The sequence below is a fragment of the Argopecten irradians genome, chromosome 12 (assembly GCF_041381155.1).
Source record: "Argopecten irradians isolate NY chromosome 12, Ai_NY, whole genome shotgun sequence".
NCBI classification, from domain to species: Eukaryota; Metazoa; Mollusca; class Bivalvia; order Pectinida; family Pectinidae; genus Argopecten; species Argopecten irradians.
Genome location: NC_091145.1, coordinates 34,606,230 through 34,630,094, shown reverse-complemented (window position 1 = coordinate 34,630,094; position 23,865 = coordinate 34,606,230). Strand labels below are relative to the sequence as shown.

Sequence of the window (23,865 nt, the reverse complement as noted above, 5' to 3'; positions counted from 1 at the left end):
GTACATCAAGTCAGGTAAATACATATCTACATAGACAGGGCATCAAGTCATGTAAGTACATATCTACGTGGACAGGGCATCAAGTCATGTAAGTACATATCTATGTGGACAGGGCATCAAGTCATGTAAGTACATATCTATGTGGACAGGGCATCAAGTCATGTAAGTACATATCTATGTGGACAGGGCATCAAGTCATGTAAGTACATATCTATGTGGACAGGGCATCAAGTCAGGTAAGTACTTATCTATCGTGGACAGGGCATCGAGTCATGTAAGTACATATCTATAACGGACTCAGGGCATCAAGTCATGTAAGTACATATCTATGTGGACAGGGCATCAAGTCATGTAAGTACATATCTATGTGGACAGGGTATCGAGTCATGTAAGTACATATCTATGTGGACAGGGCATCAAGTCATGTAAGTACATATCTATGTGGACAGGGCATCAAGTCATGTAAGTACATATCTACGTGGACAGGGCATCAAGTCATGTAAGTACATATCTATGTGGACAGGGCATCAAGTCATGTAAGTACATATCTATGTGGACAGGGCATCAAGTCAGGTAAGTACATATCTTCGTGGACAGGGCATCGAGTCATGTAAGTACATATCTATGTGGACAGGGCATCAAGTCATGTAAGTACATATCTATGTGGACAGGGCATCAAGTCATGTAAGTACATATCTTCGTGGACAGGGCATCAAGTCATGTAAGTACATATCTATGTGGACAGGGCATCAAGTCATGTAAGTACATATCTATGTGGACAGGGCATCAAGTCATGTAAGTACATATCTATGTGGACAGGGCATCAAGTCATGTAAGTACATATCTATGTGGACAGGGCATCAAGTCATGTAAGTACATATCTATGTGGACAGGGCATCAAGTCATGTAAGTACATATCTATGTTGACAGGGCATTGAGTCAGGTAAGTACATATCTACGTGGACAGGGCATCAAGTCATGTAAGTACATATCTATGTGGACAGGGCATCAAGTCATGTAAGTACATATCTATGTGGACAGGGCATCAAGTCATGTAAGTACATATCTATGTGGACAGGGCATCAAGTCATGTAAGTACATATCTATGTGGACAGGTCAGCAAGTACATATCTAGTCATCAGTCAGTAAGTACATATTATCTACAGGCATGGACAGGGCATCAAGTCATGTAAGTACATATCTAGTGGACAGGGCATCAAGTCATGTAAGTACATATCTATGTGGACAGGGCATCAAGTCATGTAAGTACATATCTTGTGGACAGGGCATCAGTCAGGTAAGTACATATCTACGTGGACAGGGCATCGAGTCAGGTAAGTACATATCTACGTGGACAGGGCATCGAGTCAGGTAAGTACATATCTTCGTGGACAGGGCATCGAGTCAGGTAAGTACATATCTATGTGGACAGGGCATCAAGTCATGTAAGTACATATCTATGTGGACAGGGCATCAAGTCATGTAAGTACATATCTATGTGGACAGGGCATCAAGTCATGTAAGTACATATCTACGTGGACAGGGCATCAAGTCATGTAAGTACATATCTATGTGGACAGGGCATCAAGTCATGTAAGTACATATCTATGTGGACAGGGCATCAAGTCATGTAAGTACATATCTTCGTGGACAGGGTATCGAGTCAGGTAAGTACATATCTACGTGGACAGGGCATCGAGTCAGGTAAATACATATCTACATAGACAGGGCATCGAGTCAGGTAAATATAACTACGTGGACAGGGCATCAAGTCATGTAAGTACATATCTATGTGGACAGGGCATCGAGTCAGGTAAGTACATATCTATGTGGATAGGGCATCAAGTCAGTTAAGTACATATCTACGTGGACAGGGCATCAAGTCAGGTAAGTACATACCTATGTGGACAGGGCATCGAGTCAGGTAAGTACATATCAACGTGGACAGGGCATCAAGTCAGGTAAGTACATATCTACATGGACAGGGCATCGAGTCAGGTAGTACATATCTACAGGGACAGGGCATCGAGTCAGGTAGTACATATCTACATGGACAGGGCATCAAGTCAGGTAAGTACATATCTACATGGACAGGGCATCAAGTCAGGTAAGTACATATCTACATGGACAGGGCATCGAGTCAGGTAAGTACATATCTACCTGGATATGGCATCAAGTCAGGTAGGTACATATCTATGTGGACAGGGCATCGAGTCAGGTAAGAACATATCTACGTGGACAGGGCATCAAGTCAGGTAAGTACATATCTACGTGGACAGGGCATCAAGTCTGGTAAGTAATCATGCATTATGCATGTGCCTTTACTGGGCGAAAAATGTTATTTTTCTTCATTAATCCATTGAAAACTATAAGTTTTGATGAATTAATCCGTGAAAATCTTTTAAATGGCTTCAGATGCCTTATATAGGTTAGTTACAACACGGAGATTATGCACTATAAAATTGTTGGTGTGTATACCTTATGTCTGTTTAGAAGGAAACGTACATGCAGAAATCATTTCACAATTACTTATAACCGTATGTACTCACATCACTAAAGATGTAAATTATTAGATTTTAGGCAGTACTGCAATCTAGATTTGAAGTGCTATTGATATATATCTGGTAGATAACTTTATTGCATTGTTGTTTACAGGGTTGTGTGTATATGAAATGTAACAGTTGCGAGACAGCCTACCAAGTTTATCGCTCTCTACATGGCTGGTGGTTTGACGGTAAGTCATCACAGTTTGGTATAAAACTATAACTGAACCATTACTAGTTGTTGTTGGCTATTCATAACATACTGATAATGGGCCATTGCTGCACAATTTAATAAAGATAAATCAAAAGTGAGAGTGATAAAAATATAGCTTTAATCTGTAATATTTCATATTCTGATATCTTGTTAAATTTTTTAGCTCACCATCTGATGATGGTGGGCTATTCAAATTGCTTTTTGTCCGTGGTCAATCCTTCCGTTCGTCCGTCCATCCGTCCATTTGTTAGTTAACAATTCTTGTTATCGCTATTTCTCAGGAGGTACTAGATTTGCATATTGGGTTTTGGGACCGATTGGTCAACAAGATGGCCACCAAGCAGCCATCTTGGATTTTGATAGTTGAAGTTTGTTAACGCTATTTCTCAGAAAGTACTGAGGCGATCCGTCTCAAATTTTATATGTAGTATGTTTGAAAAAGTTTGAAAAGCAGAGAAAAGATCGCTCTTTCAATTGTCAGACAAAGATACTTCATTGGTGGGTGCCAAGATCCCTCTGGGATTTCTTGTTTTATTATTTCACTGTAATTCTCAAAAAGAGCTTTATGGATCTTTCTCAGATTTCATTTGTAGGTTCCACATTTCTGCCTATCTAGATATCCAAATTGCATTAAGGATTAATATGAAAAACCAGATGGCCAACAGTCAGCCATCTTGGATATTGACAATTGAAGCTTTTTATCACTATTTTTTTTAAAGTACTGTAGAAGGGACTTATCACCAAACTTCATATCACTTACAGCGCCGTAACGACTGTAACGCTGTGATGACCAGTCTAGTAGGTGGTTCCATTCAATGGTAGCTAGTCAGTTTGTATGGTAGCTAGTCTGTTAACCAATGACAGTCAGTATAATGTGTATGTGCGGCTCTCATTAGCTGTCGCTTCAATGTAGGGATCGGAAACATTGGCGATTACCAAGAAATGTATAGGCTACTGTACACATGTGATGATCAGCAGCATAAGTAAAAAGATTACATAAATACATTACCTCATGTCTACTATTGTAGCGGAAAAGATATCACCTTCTGACTGACTTTTCTGCTACTGAAAGGTCCAGCTGACCATCGTGTTTTGTCGAAACATATTCCTATCAAACACAGCTTTGACACAGTCCTGAATGTTAGTAGGGGATGTTATTCTAGCTGTAGAAGTTGATTTTTAACTTTGTCACCAGTATTTAATCATATAGATGCATTTGAATCTAATATTGACAATTTCTTGGCTAAAATCGACCGAAATATTGTAAACTACCGCTACGCTTTTGCCCATCTCTGAGAACATTACCTGTGAGGCTCATTGGGGGTCATGCATGTATGAATTAAATGGTGATGCATTCAAACTTGACGTCTACAGCTAGAATAACATCCCCTACTAACATCCAGGTATGTGTCAAAGCCAGGTTTGATTGGAACATGTAATCTATGGTCTGTCGTACCTGATTTGGTTCCCACACCTATAAAGGGACCTTGCAGCGGAAAAGTTAGTCAGAAGGTGATATCTTTTTCCATTACAACAGTAGCTAGATTAGACTGTGACATTACATGTAACATTACAATGAATGGAAGAATAAATAGATCTCAACCCAACACATTTATAAACACGATACAAAATTACCTGGAAGGCTTCCCGAAATTATAATATCAACAACAACAAAAAATCCACAATGTTTCACTTGATCCGTTGGACCATTGGTAAATAAACTACAGTATAAATACTCCCCCTCCCCGAAGTGGAGAGAAATGGTCAATGATTTTTGAACAAAAAATTCTGAAAACATTTGTTTAATAAGTGAAACAAAATGATAACGAAATTTGAATACAGCGATTGATTGTATACATTTCAGCATGATCAAACAAATTGTACAACAGAGTCGGTTTGAACATTAAAGACCTGCTGGCTCTGCCTACTTCTCAATGATGTTGGTGATTTTGTCAGTAGGCGCCAATCAGTCGGGCTGTTGATGCTTTAGCCAATCAGCGCCTTGGTTACATGCCAATTAAAAACTAGTCTACTGCATTAGTTACCAGCCTACTGCATCAGCTACCAGCCATCTTATCTATCAAGTGAATGAATGTTAAGAGGAACGGTGCTGTAAATATACTGATGCATGGCATGTCATTGTGTTGAATTGATTAGAAAACAACATGGCCAGCAGTTGATTGTTTTTGATTTTGATAAATGAAGTTTTTGCCACTTTAATGAATTTTTGTAGTTTCTTAGTTCACTGTGTGTATATAAAATACTCTAAAGGAAGGGAAAAGCAGAGAAAAGATCCTCTTTCCAATGACTACAGGGCCCCAGGATCTAATCCCTCTTGTTAGTGTTACATTATAACCCTGATGACATCACTAATTTTCATTTTTACCCACAGGTCGCCTCGTGACTGTGAAGTATCTTCGTCTGGAGCTTTACCATGATCGGTTTCCAAATTCTAAGAAAAATACGAAGCCTTTGCTGCCTTCAAATAACAGTATGGCTTCCCTTTCTCTCCCGTACCATCGCTCATTGTTGGAGATGACTTAGACTTGATTGTCTTACGTGGTGCTACATCATCTTGTAAATATATCTTTAATATTTGTTTCTACAAAATCAATAATAATTGTGTGCACAAAGAGACTAATGAAGGAGCCCGTGATAAACTGTACATTGTACGTTAGTAGTGCCTTGTATGTAACAGTCAGTGCAGGAGTAAGGTTGTGTCAGCAGTATGTTATCTGTGGGTAGAATCATTTCTAGATATCGGCCGTTTTCGTTTATTTGGAACAACTGTTTGTTAAAGTTATTATTTCAAGTATAAATCATGATGTCTATGAGGGCTTTGTCAAGACAAGTCTGAAAATGATTCAAATCCACGAGATCCGTCTTCAACGAACAACTAGGTCCAGCCAATCAAACCATATAATCGAAAACAGCCTTAGTTGGTTAAACTTTTTTTTAGAATTTGTATTTAATTCCCAAATATTTCAAATTTCCAAATATTTCTTTGGTGTTCTGTATTTTCTAAATATTGTGTTTTTGATGACTATAGCGAGTGGTTCTCTCCGGTATATAATTAGTCATGGCTTTTTACCAGCAAATCAGGCGTGCTGATTCTATGTGAACAAAATGTGAAAAAAAAAATACAGGCGATGGTTTGAAAGAAAAAAAAATCTTATCTGTGATCCACTTTAATCAGCACCCAAAGTTTTAACACACACACCAACATCACTGATGGAATGGCCAATAATACCGTCAAAGACAAGGTAAGCTACTGATGGAATGGCCAATAATACCGTCAAAGATAAGGATACCAGCTACTGATGGAATGGCCAATAATACCGTCAAAGATAATGGCCAATAATACCGTCAAAGATAAGGGTACCAGCTACTGATGGAATGGCCAATAATACCGTCAAAGATAAGGGTACCAGCTACTGATGGAATGGCCAATAATACCGTCAAAGATAAGGGTACCAGCTACTGATGGAATGGCCAATAATACCGTCAAAGATAAGGGTACCAGCTACTGATGGAATGGCCAATAATACCGTCAAAGATAAGGGTACCAGCTAGTTTAAACTGATGGAATGGCCAATAATACCGTCAAAGATAAGGGTACCAGCTACTGATGGAATGGCCAATAATACCGTCAAAGATAAGGGTACCAGCTACTGATGGAATGGCCAATAATACCGTCAAAGATAAGGGTACCAGCTACTGATGGAATGGCCAATAATACCGTCAAAGATAAGGGTACCGGCTACTGATGGAATGGCCAATTATACCGTCAAAGATAAGGGTACCGGCTACTGATGGAATGGCCAATAATACCGTCAAAGATAAGGGTACCAGCTACTGATGGAATGGCCAATAATACCGTCAAAGATAAGGGTACCGGCTACTGATGGAATGGCCAATAATACCGTCAAAGATAAGGGTACCGGCTACTGATGGAATGGCCAATAATACCGTCAAAGATAAGGGTACCAGCTACTGATGGAATGGCCAATAATACGTCAAAGATAAGGGTACCAGCTACTGATGGAATGGCCAATAATAGTCAAAGATAAGGTCCAGCTACTGATGGAATGGCCAATAATACCGTCAAAGATAAGGGTACCGGCTACTGATGGAATGGCCAATAATACCGTCAAAGATAAGGGTACCGGGTACTGATGGAATGGCCAATAATACCGTCAAAGATAAGGGTACCGGCTCTACTGATGGAATGGCCAATAATACCGTCAAAGATAAGGGTACCAGCTACTGATGGAATGGCCAATAATACCGTCAAAGGATATAAGGGTACCAGCTACTGATGGAATGGCCAATAATACCGTCAAAGATAAGGGTACCAGCTACTGATGGAATGGCCAATTATACCGTCAAAGATAAGGGTACCAGCTACTGATGGAATGGCCATAATACCGTCAAAGATAAGGGTCCACTCTACTGTTGTGTTGAGGCAGCAGTTAAGTATTGACTGGTTGTAGGATTGTGTAGATTAACTTCTTAGTTCCAATTGTGATAAACACATTTCTGTTTATTACAAGTATCAACTATCAGTTCTTCAACAAAATGTAGAATTGCTCTGGTCTTACTTTGGCTTTTTCAATTCCACATTACGCTATTTTGAAAGTTTTAATGCTGTATCCAGAATCTGCTCAGAAAACAAAACATGAACATTGCCATCTTAATTTTGCTTATGTATGTTATATTTGCACTGCATAATTATATACAAAACCTTATTAATTTGATTTTGTGAACTGGTATATCAGTTCTAGAATGAGATTGATCCAATACTGAGTTCATTGTGTAATACTAAAGTCATCTCTGCCATAATCCGTTTCATGTTAATGAGGATTTGTTTCCAAAAGTGCTTTTCATTTGCCTGTTTTATTTTCCCCATTGTACTAAATGGTTCAATCTATTTAGTACTAATATTCTCCCCCATTAGAAGACAGGGACTTTAGGACATATAGCTAGTAACCTTCCATACGCCAGTTAATCTAAACTTTCAAATTTCCGTTTTTATGCCCCTGTGATGAAATGAGAAAGGATTTGAGGATACATGTATGTCCATTCTGTTGCATCGTGTGATGCTACATTTTTATTTTGAGACAGGAATGTTTCAAAAAGTTCTATTCTCTACAAGGATAGTAATTTGGTTCTATAATTTTTCGTGGCGTGACTTTGTTTGCCAAAATTCCTCTTAATAAAACCTAGCTATTATTTTAGTACAACATATTAGCAACAATCATAGTTATTAAGAAATAACTTCTTACTGAGGTTTTGAATCTGCAGTACATATTTTGATGTGCAGTCTACTGCATTCCACCAACTTGCATACTGGCGTTCTCCTACAGGTTACAATACAACTGTATGCGCCCTGAGGTAGCATAATTTATATGTACCCTATATTGGCACTGTCTACTAATCGGGGGAAATTTTGGCCAGTAGATTTCATAACCTTGTAGTTGTTTGTGTGTCATATTTAGGTCTTCATGCTTCATTGAATTGCTCCTGTTGAATAATTGAAATGATGTGTATTATTTGTCCTGTTGTTGTATTGTACTGGGAATGACAAAGTTAGGGCATCATCCTTTGTATGTGATTACAGACTTCTTTGTTTTATCTATTATATTGAATACATATATATCTACATATTTTTGTTAGAAAGTTTTGTTAATAGCCATTTGAGATACAAAAAAGACAACAAAAAACGTGTATATATATATATATATATCAATGGCTATATTCAATTTAGGTTGCCTGTGTTTTGAAAATAGGCAATTTATTAAAAAAATTTTTACTTCTTTATCAGAACCTTGATGTCATGTAGTTGTTAAAAAGTAATGTTACAAAGTAGAAATGTAACCTATGGAAATTATAATTTCAGTATTTTTGTAATGAATGTACAGTGGTTAAAAAAATGGTTTGGTTGTTTCCAACCATCATTCTATTCTACTGATAGATAAAGTTCAGTTGGGTGTTTTTTTTCATGTGGAAACATTTGTTTATGTTTAAAACATAAAATATTTGCTTGCTATGCAGTGAAATTTAAGCATCATATTGATTGGACCAAAGCACACTGGTGAATACTCGTGGAGAAACAAAGGTTCTACCTGTATTGTAGATTATTTTTGTATATGGCAGGATAAAATTGTAAACATAAAGATGTGACAAAGTATATCATAATTTGTGTTATAGGCCTTCATCAAGTGAAGGAAGACTAGTGATTGTACAAGGATAAGGAATGTTACTTCTGTTATTTTTGCTAGGACAAAAAGTCTTCTACCAAACTTTATGAAACTTTCATTACAAATACATTGTACATCAAAAGGTGGTTTGAGGTATGCTGCATTAGGTCACTGCAACCTTGATCAACTGTTGGAGATCAACGTGCAAATTTTTTTCAAAAATTTTCTGTAGTAAATTACTTTCAAAGGTCTAATTTTATTGTGCACCAAGTTGTCCAATACTTGTTGATGTGAGAAAAAATGTTATTAGTTTTTGAATGATTTTAAATGAGAGGATCAATGTTAATCACCATTTGTCATGTGTTTGATCAAATTTAATAAGATTATGTCAACTTGACCAGAAAGTGAACACTCCCTTTTGAGTTCAAATTGACCACAAAAAAGGAGATTTTCGTCCAAGTCTTGTTGCCAAGTTGACCGAGAGGGTTAAGGCTTTCTTTCAAGATTTGGAATGTTCTTGATCAGTTAACTTAGTTGAGATTTCAGTACCCAGTATGTCCCGTAAACCTGGTGCATGTGTGTAGGGGTAGGGTTATTACATATCTATCTAGCTGAATAAAAGGAAGTTGCTTGTTTAACAAGTGACTAATAGCGTCCCTATCATACTGAGGCCCCGACCAAAATAAAGGCAATAGATGTGGTGCAATCATTATCATCCGAGCATATCATCAAGTATTGTCATCTCACACTACAGGTGTTGTAATGATAGTGTCAATTTGTCCAAAATAAATGTTACTTTTTGTATGTATATATCCTCAAGGTATACAATAAAAGATATTTTAATCCAAACATTGGTTTTGTTTTGTGTGATGAATTACAAGTCTTCACATGTGAGCTTTATATTCCCCTGTAGTTAATTTGACTTTTGCCATGTCTTATCAAAGAACATGTAGATTTAAATGAAGTTCAAATCCATTAATTTGAACACCTTGGAAGCTCTCAATCAGGCCTTTGGTTTTTGACAAAAAAGTGGTTCAAAATGTATACCTTTTTGACGTATGTAACCTTGAATGAAAATCAAGGTCATTCAAACAAACTCGATAGTCCTTCATCCCAGATGCAATAACATGTTTCTTCAGTTTTTGAGAAGTACTTTAAAGGAAAATTTTACAACCAGTCAGATGGATGATAGATATTGCACCAAAGCATAAGCTTACTTGCCTTTTGAGAGGTAAATAGTGACTGAAGAGACATGGATTTACAGCCAAACCATGGACAGAGATATGATCTACAAAGATGTTGAAATGTTGGTTGACTGAGTCAGCATAATAATCTGATCATGAAATACACTTTACTATATAAGGGACCAGTCCAGGGTATGCCTGTTGTTGGTGTCTACTCTCCACTGCGCTTCAATCCAGACAACAATAGTATTATGACCACAGCCCTAGAGGCGAGAATGTATTCTATGGAAGGTAATCCAGTCCTCTTTTGAGCTGTGTGGCTCTATTGCTGCAAATTGAATGGAATTTGAGATTATGACTTTACCCATACCATATTTGACCTAGATATGTATGGAGGAAGATCTCTAATATATCACCACGAGTCTTCCACCTGAGTCGCAAGTTCAAAGCCCATGTTTAATGACCACTGGTTGACCACGAGTCTTCCACCTCTGCGTCGCAAGTGCAAAGCCCATGTGGTCACATGGGTCATTTACTAGGTACTGACCACTGGTTGGGTTTTCCTCCGAATTGTAAGATCGCCAGCTGTCAATCAAACCCCACGTGATTTTGTATTGTGTATGCTACATTGTTTGCTCCGACATTGAATAGAAACACGTGTTTGTGAGCACGAGGCGTTGCTATATAACACCTGGCGATCGTTCCTTTACCGTGTTAACTTGACACATCCCAAATGACCATGTCTGTTAATAGGAAGATAAACTAATCAAAGAAAATGGATGGTGGGTTTTGTTCATGTAGCAGAGAAAAATAGAATCCTTTACTCCTTCTAAGTGTGAGTTGCCAAACTAGAGGCTTACTTAATACAGGTATGTGATTGATCCAATCAGCAAAAGGAGGAAATATTTTGACTTATAGGAGGAAACCCTTGGTGCTTAAAAAGTTCATTTTAAGATGTTTCAGACTACAACTGACATGATTTCTCATAAATATACTTTAATTAGAGGAAATCCTGAAAAGAGGAAGAATCACATCCCTGTCAATATAAAAGGTAATTTACATTTGATGGTTGAATTGAGAGAAAAAAATAGAACACAAAAGCTCTCTTTCAAAACCTTTTAGTTTCTAAAATATCCATTTGATGATACTGAAAACTTAAAGTGATAAATAACAAAAAATGACTCATAAAACAAATATGTACCTACAACTTCATGCTGTCTGTCTGACACTTAGTATTTTTCCGTTCATTTCATAAGCAGTCGGTATACATTCACTTACATAATATTGTGCAGGGTTATTTTTTATTCTTTGTGATACAAACATATGTATAAGATTTACAGTTTTACCTCGTATATGTACACGCTCATCATCATAAGTTATTTAATACATTATATCTAGAGGCAAAATGCTGACATGTATTTAAGCTATCATATGGTTTATGTGAAGGTCTTCTTTTTACAGATTTCAAAAATTGTAAATTTTCTGTTTACAACGTTTCTGTTTAATAAACATTATCAAAGCCATTTTTATTTAAGATTAATTAAAACAAAGTTTTGTGATAAAGCAATACAATGGATTGTCCTTTGAGTATTCGTAATATGAAATTAATATTGTAGACACGATAGTTTATAAAACCAGTCACAATATTCCTATACACTGAACCAAAGTATATCACACATCTAATTAAAGGGGGAAAACTTACATGACCATACACCAAACATCATCCTCAGTACTCCAGGGATTATTATCACTGACGTTATATCCACCCCTGGGCTATCTTATAGTAAAACTGGAGGCAACAAAAGACGCGGGTAATTTGATCTTTGATGTACATCAATGGAAATGTATAATGGTACACTGTGTTTGACTATGTTGATTGAAAATGGACGTCAGTCTCTCTGAAATCTCCAAAGGAAGGTTGAGGCCTGTGATTGGCAAGCTTTTTCTCCTAAACTGCTTCTTGTTTTACTATGAGATAGTCCAGAGGTGGATGTACGATCAGTGATAGTAACCCATAGAGTATCGTGGATGACCAAATATTTGGATCTGAATAGGATATGTATACTTCATCATCAGATTAACTCATAAATAGACTGTATCAGCAAATATCACACACTACAGCTGTAAACCTAAACAGGAGTATACTTGTGATCTTGTTTGACAATCACCGAGATTCTTCAACAGTTCTGCTAGTTAACATAGAACCAATCAACACGTTACCTTAGCCCTAACATCTAACTTCAGTTGAACAGGTTCACAAACCTTTCAATAAATAGCACAAAAGTCATCTAATACATACATGTGTACTAACTTATATATTTATATAAAGGAAAACAGAAGCTAATAATTAAGGTAAGAACTAAACACATTGGTGAATGTGAAACTGGTGTGATCTGTCAATGAAGACATTAACAACTGATATACAGTAGTCTACTCACAATTCTGATAAAGGGAGTCATATTTTCACACAAAGAAAAGATAAAGCCTGTATATTAACCAATCTGAACAAAAACATCACACTTTCTAAATTGCACTGTGTATTCAATAATTGACATGAAAGACCTTAAAAGGTCTCGAAGAAAAGAATAGAAAAGAATTTACACATTTCCCCTAAACATCTGAACTCCTATTACACTGTAGATTCTGTTAAATAGTTTGAAATATTAGATTAGCACTGTCGAAACAATATGACTTGTATAACATATTTATAATCAGCACTAGTCAATGGAAAACGTCAATGCCTCTTGTAATAGTTTAAAATGTCTAGACCCATGTACGTCAGGGAATATTGAGGGATTTTTTCACACAATTAATTATGTTGGGTGTCTGTGGTAGAGCAGCGGCCTCCAGAGATTGAGCGTAGGGCATAGGTACATCTGCTCCTGTTACTCGGAGGATAGGTGCATCCAGGTAGTTGAAGGCAGGACCTGAAAAATTAATCCCAATTTGAAGAATTTGAGATTTAATGCAGAACTTTGAAGTTTATTTTCAATTTGAAGAATTTGAAACCTTTCATTGAATACATATTTTAAAATTCTGATAAGTTCAAGGCCGTTTTTGTTGATTCGGAACGACAGTTTGTTAAAGTAATTATTTCAAGTATACCGGTAAATCTTAAAGGACCTGCCGTTTGAGGTTTGTCAATAAATAAAACTCGTCTAAACAATATAGAATCACAAGATCCGTCTTTAATTCATAAACGAACAACTTCATCTAACCAGTCAACCGTATAATCGAAAACGGTCCAAGTCTCCTGTCACAATTTATAACATATTATATTTTAATTTTGACAAAACATTTTGTACTGAATCATATATCAAATGATTATTTTATTTCATATAATATTATCTTAATTCAATAATTTCCATTCAATGATATCTAATTTTCAGTAGGAATCATTCCATCTTTGCATATGATGGAGTTATCTCCCTTGTGGATAGAATTAAGTCAACTTTACTTTGTGAGCATAATTTTTTTTGAGACATATTACATTACACCCCTATAAATATATGATGTAACAATTAGTAGCTAACCACAAGGGCAGATAACTCTGTAATAGTAAATAAATCCGACTTACTCTCCACGATCGTGGCACAGATCTCTGAGCCTATACCACACTGTGGCCATCCTCCCTCTACAGTTACGCAGTGGTTCGTCTTCATCACAGATTTAATGATAGCCTGAGTATCCATCGGACGTAGAGTTCTGAGATTGATCACCTGTATACATAGTCAGTACATGTGGTAATAAAGATAAAATCAAATACATACATAGGCATGTATCAATATAGGCTACCTCGAATTACAAGTAAGATACAAAGATTCTATATTAGTAGATTTATATCATTAAGCCTCAAATCATTCTTTGACTTAAAGTGAATAGTCGGGCAAAGAAAACCAGTCTAAATGCGTTCATTGGCCTTCCAAAAGTTCTCACATATTAATACAACGGTCAAGTTCTGCTTACATTTCCCAGTTCTGACCATTGAAATAAAGAAAGTTGAAAGCATTGAAAGCGAGGCTGGGTGGAAATGTAACCACGGAAATAGTCAGCCGGGAGGACGTTTTAGCATACGTATACTTTAAATTAATTTCTACGTACGCAGACAGATTTTGACGAGAGATTTTATTTTTTTATTTCATAAGAAATTATACTGGATACATTCACACCATTTTTACCGACGTTAGCCATCCTTGCCCGACTGTTCACTTTAAGTGTGTAGACAGACAGACGGATTTGACAAGTACATGAATTTAAATAAACAGGTAATGATCAGGGGGTGCTTGATAGGAACAAATTTGGACTTGCCTTTCATAAATTTATTCTACAAAGTAAGCCACCAATCAATTTGCAAAAGAAATCAGTAAGAAAACCAACAAAGTTATCATATTTACAGTTTGCATTTTATTCAAAGTAAGTGAAATTGAAGCCTAAAAATAGGTCAGGGGCACTTATTGGGTCAAATACGGTATATGCCAAAATTTGCTGGTTTACAGTACCGGTATATTGCACGCTTTCCTGATTTATTTGTTCCTATGACGACACCTTGACATACCTCGCACTCGACCCCTTGACCTTCCAGTTCCTTAGCAGCATCAAGACAAAGGCCGACACACTTTGAATGGGTTACCAAGGTTACATGACTACCTGTAAGTGGGAGATTAGCAGTATTATTTTCTGTGATATTAGGTATATTTGTCATGGCTGATTAATAAAAAAACATTTATTATCATTTTTATTAAATAACTGAATACATGTAGTATATCAGGTTCATTCTCTGGCTGATCTAAAGTTCATCTCATTGGAAGTTTGGAATGTACAAATTTAGTCATGTAAGGCAAAAGATTGGTCAGAAGAACAAAGACCAAAGACAGATAAAGAGCGGGGAAAATTGTTAGAAAACAGGAATTTTGCTTTCAAATTTTGTAATTTAAGAGATATTTAGTCATGTAAGGCAAAAGATTGGTCATATATACATACAAAGCAGACTTCAAATTAGCTTGATAAAATTGCTATTACCTTGCTCTATCTTTATATTACAGTGTATCTATTCAAGTGTTGAAACTAATGACTTCTATCACTACAACAAACCACTTGTACAGTGCAGACAGATACGTTACCTTCTCTTTCTATTTTAGCCTTGCCAATGGGAAGTACAAATTCATCGGATAGTGCTTCGTCTGACATTTCAAAAGCGGTACCATATAACAGTTCATTTTCTAGGAAGACAACTGGAAGAAATCACATCAATATAATTGTAAACATTAAGATATTAATATGGATATACAACAGTGAAAAAGCTATACTGGAAACTATGTTAGCAATCTTATTTTATTATTAAATTATTTAAGTTCACTTAGTCACACAAACAGAAAAAAGTTTAAGGTACTTATATTTAAAAAAGATTTAGCAGTATCTATGTCTGGGCCATTGAATAGCCATCAATCTGAATTACAGATCTGGAAAGTTACTGATACAAGTTCAATATAGTCGAGACTGTCTAATGTGACTTTCAAAGGGACCATTACAAAAAGGTCACATAAGACAGGGAGTCACTTAAGACAGTCCAACCGCAACATTACTGTTTGAAAATCTGTAGGTAATTGTCATTAAATACATATCTTGTTTATTAATATATCAATTGACCTGATTTTCTTTTAAATGAATTTAAAATAATAATTATTAATTTTTAGAAAAATAAAACTGATTTGTTTTTTATATAAAAAATCATTTAGCAATACATGTAAATACAAGCAGACACACGTACATTGGTATTTGGGTTTAAACTGTGTTTAAGACAAAAATTATATCTGGAGGGGGTGTAATTTTGGATTAAAAACCCATTTTTCTTCTATTTAAAAAATTATCATGGTTTTAACAGACGCAAGAAAAAAAACACAAAAATCAGACCTGTCCTAAAATGACCTCTACAAAATAATTGCAGATGTTGTGTAAGCTTAGATGAAAAAAAGAGTACTTTTGTAGAGGTAATATTTCAAAGCCTGTGCTTTATTTTGCTGAATTTTACAAATCTACTGTACACCGCTACCAAATGGCGGCCATTACCGAAGCCCAAGTCGTGTAGATTTGTCTTTACAAGACTGACTGGCATTAGGAGAAACATTTCAAGAAAAGATAGGGTTGCTGACTTCAGGATGGCAATTATAATGACTTCTTACTCATATCAAGGAGTGAAATTATGTTTGGTCGTAAATGTCACGTACAAAACGAAAAGAGAGTCACCCACGCCAAGCCATAGATGATACGGTAGGCAAAATAAACCATGCTGATTTATTTAACGTGTATCGTTATTTATTGTCAATGTTTACCATTGTTTATTAAGGAGAAATATCTGGATGGTACCTGACCTATTTTATAGTTTTGAAGCCAAATATTGTGGAAAAAACGATCTTTCATGATCCGTCAAAACTGGTTACAGAGTTATGTACTCTAACAGACAACAGACAATGTTTACTTCGATGTTCACACCTCTTTATCGATCATAATTAAGGCCGCAGGCGAATGAAAAGTCGCTCAAGACAGACCTTTTATAGTTTTGGGGTTGTAAAAACACGGTCGCTTGTCACGTAAGACAGGGAGTCGCTGAAAACAGACCAATTATATAACAAATTACGTTGGGGGGTCCCAAGTAAGGTCACATAAGACAGGGAGTCGTTACATACAGGGGGTCGCTCAGACAGTCTCGACTGTATATATATATATATTTTAGGGCTTTCCTCATATTTTGCACTGAAAAATATTTATTAATTGTGCTATGATTTCTCTATGTCGTCAGTACACGAAGTGTTACTAATAACTAATAAGTGAATTCATCAATACGCTAACTTCTTAAAAATAAATTCTATGTACATGACTAATGAAAAGTTACCTACCTGGATTGGGGTCTCTGATGGAGGCCTTTAACAGTCCTTTACAGTCTTCTGATGAATAAGGGGAGATAACTTTGAGTCCAGGACAACTACTGTACCAGGCACCAAAACATTGTGAATGTTGGGCAGCAACACCTGCAGCAGCTCCGTTAGGTCCACGAAATACGATGGGGACAGGTACCTACAATGGTGTAATTATTTTGTATCAACCCGAAAAATAACAACACTTCGTCGGGACCATGTCAGGATCATTTTACGCAAGTTTATGCCAAATTGCACTGATAGAACTGAAGAAGTTCAAAATATATTTTTAACATGGTGGCTGAGGCGGTCATCTTGGATTCCGGATCGCAAACTTTAGAAGAAGTTCAAATATGTTTTCAAGATGGCGGCTGTGACTACCATCTTGGATTTCGGATCAAGCAAACAAATAACAACACTTTGTTGGGACCATGTCAGAATCATTTCATACAAGTTTCAGCTAAATTACACTGGTGGAACTTGAGTTGTTCAAAATTCAATATTTTAGAATATTTTACCCATGTGACTCTGAAAATAGATCAAGGTAATTCATTTTCACAACTTTGGAAGCCCTTCATCTTAGCATGCTACTGGCTAAATATGAATACCCTGGGCCTTTCAGTAAGTTAGAAGAAGATTTTAGACTATTTGACCCCCGTGACCTTGACTGTAATTCAAGTTCGTGACTTTGAAAGTAGTTCAAGGTCATTCATTTTCATAACTTAAGTAGACCTTCATCCCAGCATGTTACATGCAAAATATGAGTATGTTGGGCCTTTCGGCTAGTTAGAAGAGGTTGTTCAAATATTTTAGTCTATTTGACTCCTGTGACCTTAAAAGTATCTCAAGGTCGTTCAAATATTTTAGTCTAATTTTGGTTGCCCTTCATCCAATCATGCTACAGGCCAAATATGAGTACATTGGGCATTTAGGTGGGTTAGAAGAAGTCATTCAAAGATTTTTGACCCCTGTGCCTTCAAAGTAGGTCAAGGTCATTCATTTTTACAACTTTGGTAGTCCTTCGTCTCAGCATGCTACAGGCCAAATATGAGTACTCATGGCCTTATGGTTATTGCGAAGAAGTTGTTTGATTAAAAAGTATTAGCACGGCGGTCGCTGACGGACGGTGCATGATGATTATAGATCATCCTGACCCTTAGGGTCAGATGACCTAAAATTCATGATACAATGGCATGATAAAATATGAAGTTAGTGGATCTAAAAGGCTTTAAACTTACAGCTCCGGCTGACATATAGAAGGTTTTGGCTGCAGAGTTGATCACCTACAACACACAAATTTGATTTAGTTTAAATGTTTAATGCTGTGAAACTAAGGACAAGCTAAAAGCAAATGTAATGTATCAAAGTATATATGGATGAAATTAAATATGTAGTCTTTTTTTAATACATGTGCATATATATATAAATTTAGGAGATTGAAATATGAAATATCTATTTCTTCTGGTAAATTGAAAATATCAGAACATATTCTTTAACTTGTTTCATATATCCTTTCGACGGCCGGCAGGATTCGAACTTGACTCGATTTTGATAGTAGGTTATTACAAATGCCATCTATGAAAGCAGTTTGCATCTAGATTTCGGTTTGATGCCATTTTCACGATGATAACAAACAGCACACACTACAAACAAGCAAAAACAGTCACCGGAAGTCCCCTAAAGGTCACCACGCACGGGTCATGGGAGGCAGAAACCTGCGCGTGGGACTTTTTTTTTTTTTTGTTTTTTTTTTTTTTTGAAATTGGTGCTATTTTCCCCTTCCTTTTCCCTTTCTCTCTATTTTCTCTTACTTTGATATATCTTCTATCGTTTAAGACCATCTGCATGTCTGTATCTTGATAATTAAGCTCACAACGACAGGTTTCCGGGCACACACTAAAATCCGGATTTCAGACCTCAATTTTTGACTTATTTGGGCATGTTCAAAGGTGATTTATGACGTCACTAATGCAATGACCGAATCGATATTGACATGCTATATAGGGATGAACATCTTCTTTTCAAAAAAACTAGTATTTAGTTTTCAACGGTCTCAGTGGGGCTCCAGAAGGGTGCATGAAATGGGGCAAATGCATAATTACGCATAAATACGTTACGGCCGTCCAAAGGATATAAAACAAATTTGAAAACTATTTATTGTCACCATGTAAAACTACCACTTACCTGGTCAATAGCTTGCATGGAAAAGTTGAATGTCATGAATTCACAAATAGGTTTTAGACCAGCCTGGTATTAAAAAAAAAAAGAAACAAAATTCAATTAGAGATTTAATTCAGACAAAACAATATAAAATGTATATTATGTATATTTAAAATACATGTACAGTTCTTAAATGTCTTTCTGTTGTCTTGGATTGGAATTTATACTACATGTATACACAAATAAGTCTTTGTAAGGATCTACTTTTACTATCTGGAATACATGCAATGATTTCTTCTTTACCTCAAATAAAACATTTCTTCATATATATGACTGTCCAAGAATACACTCCCGTGTATAATTCTTAGATGGTGACAATAGTGCAAATGTCAAAATTGGATATGATAAATCAAAATTAGCTATTTTGTGTAATACGTACCATAGCCGCTCCGACAGCAATACCAGCAAACCCCATCTACAACAGTACAACATCATAACCTTAACTCCTTCATATGAGGATCAAAGTAACATGTGTATCATACGTGTTGTAAACTTTGATTTGATGTCATTGCAGTTTATGTTAAAACTAAACTTAATATGTTCAATCTTATCTGTTGCGAGTAGTATCCCTGTTATTTCCAAGATCGAACCAAGTAATCATGAACTAAAAATTCTTAGCCCTGTGTGTAGTATTTTGTACAGCACAAACCTCAGTAATAGGGGTATCTATCACTCGATCGTCACCATATTTTTTCCAAAGGTTCTTCGTTACCTAAAAGCGAAAAAAAACCAATGAAGTAATATAAGCTCTACACTGTAAATTACTTATATTATTGCATTCATAAAATTGCACTTCATAATAAAACTAGATATTGTCAATATAGAATACAATCTGGGTAACACTTGTTGCAGATAGACCTGTCAAAGCCACAATGCATTCATTTACTTTCAAACTGATGTATTATATAAAAGGCCAGTCATCCCAATGATTGATTGAAGTACCAACACTATATCATCTATGTCATTATTCTCTGTCAAAAGCTTGATTCAGTCATAGTGAATTAATACTTTTTTTGAGATTACTTTTTGAACTACCTAAACTAACAAAGGCATTCTAGATTAACAAGTCATATACATGTATATAGGAGAATGTGGATCAAAACGTTTTCAGATATATACTAGTACTAAACGGATCTGTCTCAGATATCCACGCTCTCCATATTGGCCCTAGTTGTGTTATCAATATTAACCTAATTACAAATACAGAAGATAATTCTTCTAGTTTCTGAAACACCTACTTTGTAAGCTCCATCGTACTGAAACACCTACTTTGTAAGCTCCATCGTACTGAAACACCTACTTTGTAAGCTCCATCGTACTGATACACCTACTTTGTAAGCTCCATCGTACTGAAACACCTACTTTGTAAGCTCCATCGTACTGAAACACCTACTTTGTAAGCTCCATCGTACTGAAACACCTACTTTGTAAGCTCCATCGTACTGAAACACCTACTTTGTAAGCTCCATCGTACTGAAACACCTACTTTGTAAGCTCCATCGTACTGAAACACCTACTTTGTAAGCTCCATCGTACTCTGCTACCTCTTCCCCGAGCACAAACACAGATTCATCTTTCTGAATTTCCTCGTCTATAGCTGAATTCAAGGCATCACGTACCGTCATCTGAAATGGTAAGCTAGGAATAAAAATACTATACAAGAATACAGAAATAATGAATTTCTGATAAACATTTCTTTGATCATTCAAGCATCAATCTTCTTTTAGATCTTTGTATAGATGACCCTTGACCTTCAAAGCAAGTTAAGGTCATTTTTTATGTAATGCCTGCAAAAATAGTAAACTGTATAGCTATTTCTGCTGTGCAAGTTAAGTAATACCTTAAGAAAGAATTCTAATTTTTGGTTTCTTGAATGATCATAACGTTTTTCCCCCCTTCTTTTTGGTTCCAGGACTTTAACGTTACCTTGCAGAGACAGCATTGAAAGTTACAAGTACATATGTACCTACTTAGTGATAGATTCCACTACCCTGTTCCTTTTGATTTTATATCTTAAGAAATTGTTATGTTATACTGTGGACATGCAAGGGAATTAGGCTAAGAGAAGTCATGGTATGGTACAACCTCAGCTCACTTCTGTCTTTAATTTTGAACTTTTCAAACTTGATAATCAGTAATCTGATTATCACAAAAACAAAGAGCCAAATAATTTTCTTGCCTGTGTTCCAGCTCTGACTGCCGTTTTGCTGAAATTCCGACGAAAAATGGAGCTGCAGCCTGATGACTGAAAAGAGAAACGTAAAGGTCATGATAATTTAATTTATGGAATAGATATATTTTAGATTTTAGTTACGGACAGATACCAAACCATGGATTGGATACAGAAATAAATATTTTATGGTAACTTGCTGTTGTAAAATCTTAAGAAAATCATTGAAAGGATACCCTGTACAATAGTGTACATATTATCAATACATTATAAGTAAATTGTTTTAGTAATGGTATAATTATTGCACATAAATTTCATTATCAAGTAAACAACAAAAATAAATCAGGGATTATTATTTAACATGATCCATGTATGAAATATCATGTTCTGAATGCAGTGCGAGTGTTGGAGCGTGTAGCAGGATTGAATCTGTTAAATTTGTGTGCGTCCGTTGACGTTGTGGTCCTGTCCTGATATTATTATAAGTTTATATTGTAGCTCCCCCTGTTTCGACCAGGGTCGTCTAAAATGTTTTTCGGTCCGTCTGTCTGTTCAATGGCTGTTGATAGATCAGAGAACGAGACAAAACACAGTTGCGGTAAATAAATAGAATTAATAGATGGGCGTAATCAATCGAATGCTAAGAATATTGGACTCCTTTAAATTCCATTTCGACATTCCGGTATAAGTCGTAATCGATGCAATACTGAATAGCAACGAAAAGAAGGATAAAATCTCCAGTGCCAGACTGTCAAACGAAGGACAAGACACTACTCTAGTGACATTACTAACTTATTAAGCAATTAAAGTTCTAATGTATTTAAGAAAACTTTAAAATGTCTCTATAAATTAATGAACGGAAATTAAACAACGATTATTCATGATAATAAAAACATCATATAACGATAGAACACCTTCAGAAGCCGGACTGCCATTGCAGAGGTCGCCATGTTGGATCACCTTCACGTGATAGCCTTCGTATTTATTTTGATTGTTTAAAATATTAAATCATTAAGATAAAAAAAATACAAATCATCCTAATTTCGCAAAAGAGTTTTGTCTTAAACTCAGATGCATCGATGACGTAAATTTCTTATCGTCCTTTATATTTTTCCGGTAATATTTTAATAATGTTAGGGCGGGAAATTCAAACTCAAGTAAAAGATGTCTTATGGTCACTTACAACCTGTAACAACAACCTAGGCCGTGCACAGCTTTTGCCAGAGCTGAAAATACAGATAAAATATCAAATACATGTTATAGATCTCCTAGATCAAATAGAATATTATGGCAGATGGCAAAGGCAGCTAGTGCTCAGCTTTAAAAACGTGACGCAACCCAAATTGGTACACTTTCAATATATAAGTAGAATTTTCAGTTCACAATCTAAACTGACAATTTTTGTCCTAAAAAATAAGGTGCTTAATAGTAACTGTGACATTTTTCATATGTCATACTTTTTCCTGTTGCCTATTACTGTACCTCTATTTAAACATGGAAATAATGAAATAGTGAAAAAAAAAATCCGGGAAACGACTCAAGCGACAACACGGTAAGCCTATCTTACTTTACATGATAAATGACTTCGAAAATAAGACTGGGTTGAGAAAATTGGCCGGTCTGAAAATAAGTCTTGGATTCCCTACTAAAAAAATGATATAAGTCGCGGCTTATTATCGAGATTTTAGGGTATAGGTATGGAGAAATGTATACCGGTGACAAGAAGTGACCCAGGTATCAGATGTCGAAAAATAAATGTAAACCAAAAAGTAATCAAGCCACTGAAGGAAAAAGAAAGGCATGACATTCCTACAAAATGATTCGACAGCCTTAAAGGGACACTTCAGTGAGGCTAATTCGTTACATAATCACGAAGCAAAATATAACATAAATGTATTGTTCTACATTCCTTATGAAACATATGTCAAGAAATAGTGACAAATTCCACAACATTGTTAAGTATTTTGATTATTACCATTGAAATTCAAAACGTTGATCAATACGATTAAGCAGGTACATCATGTGCGCTGTACCCTTACCCGAGTCAAAATCACGCACGTTAAACAAATGCAATACATAACCACTGAGGAGTTGATAAAATTATTTTTAGACTAGAATATACATCTAATAATGTTAACAGAAGTGTAAGAGCGGTTTGAGTAGTTCTAGACAAAAAATTCTTTGTTACACAGGCAAGGGTCAGGGTTCGGCATACAAGGCTATGTGTAATGGCGATTGAACATTTCACATGCACTTGATTACAGAGGGCTTTTCTGACATATCACAGTAAAACCAACTAATCTGATTTCCATTAGAACTGGTAAGTTTCCGATACATGTGCATGATCAATTCAGTATGAGTCCAAGATTGCTAAAGAATTCAAATCAGATCCTAAAAGTTTTTGGAAATTTGTGAAATTTAAA

At 35.9% G+C, this 23,865-nt stretch overlaps 2 protein-coding genes across 2 annotated transcripts in view; one reads left to right on the top strand and one right to left on the bottom strand.

The window, feature by feature from the left end:
• Positions 1-5,884, top strand: part of LOC138304736 (inner nuclear membrane protein Man1-like) — a 29,137-nt gene extending 23,253 nt beyond the window's left edge. Inside the window, exons 13-14 of the mRNA XM_069244983.1 lie at positions 2,656-2,734; positions 5,150-5,884. Of these exons, the coding sequence (XP_069101084.1) occupies positions 2,656-2,734; positions 5,150-5,301 (231 nt within the window). The 3' untranslated portion in view covers positions 5,302-5,884. The remainder of the gene's footprint in view (positions 1-2,655; positions 2,735-5,149) is intronic.
• Positions 5,885-11,243: 5,359 nt separating this feature from the next.
• LOC138304734 (pyruvate dehydrogenase E1 component subunit beta, mitochondrial-like) lies at positions 11,244-22,417 on the bottom strand. The gene is made up of 12 exons (XM_069244982.1): positions 22,357-22,417; positions 21,452-21,517; positions 20,790-20,897; positions 19,922-19,984; positions 19,652-19,687; positions 19,237-19,299; positions 18,291-18,335; positions 17,035-17,212; positions 15,262-15,372; positions 14,697-14,788; positions 13,719-13,860; positions 11,244-13,068 (listed from the first exon to the last, which is right to left on the bottom strand). The coding sequence occupies exons 1-12, from the start codon at positions 22,390-22,392 to the stop codon at positions 12,920-12,922; spliced, it is 1,089 nt and encodes a 362-aa protein (XP_069101083.1). The 5' UTR covers positions 22,393-22,417; the 3' UTR covers positions 11,244-12,919.
• Between the last annotated feature and the right edge of the window lie 1,448 nt (positions 22,418-23,865).

Coding starts and splice junctions, on each gene's coding strand:
- LOC138304734 (XM_069244982.1), bottom strand. CDS start 22,392: ATGGCGACCTCTGCAATGGCAGTCCGGCTTCTGAAG. Junction 21,518..22,356: donor TGGCAGTCCGGCTTCTGAAG/GTGTTCTATCGT, acceptor TTCTCTTTTCAG/TCATCAGGCTGCAGCTCCAT. Junction 15,373..17,034: donor CATCAGAGACCCCAATCCAG/GTAGGTAACTTT, acceptor GATTTCTTCCAG/TTGTCTTCCTAGAAAATGAA.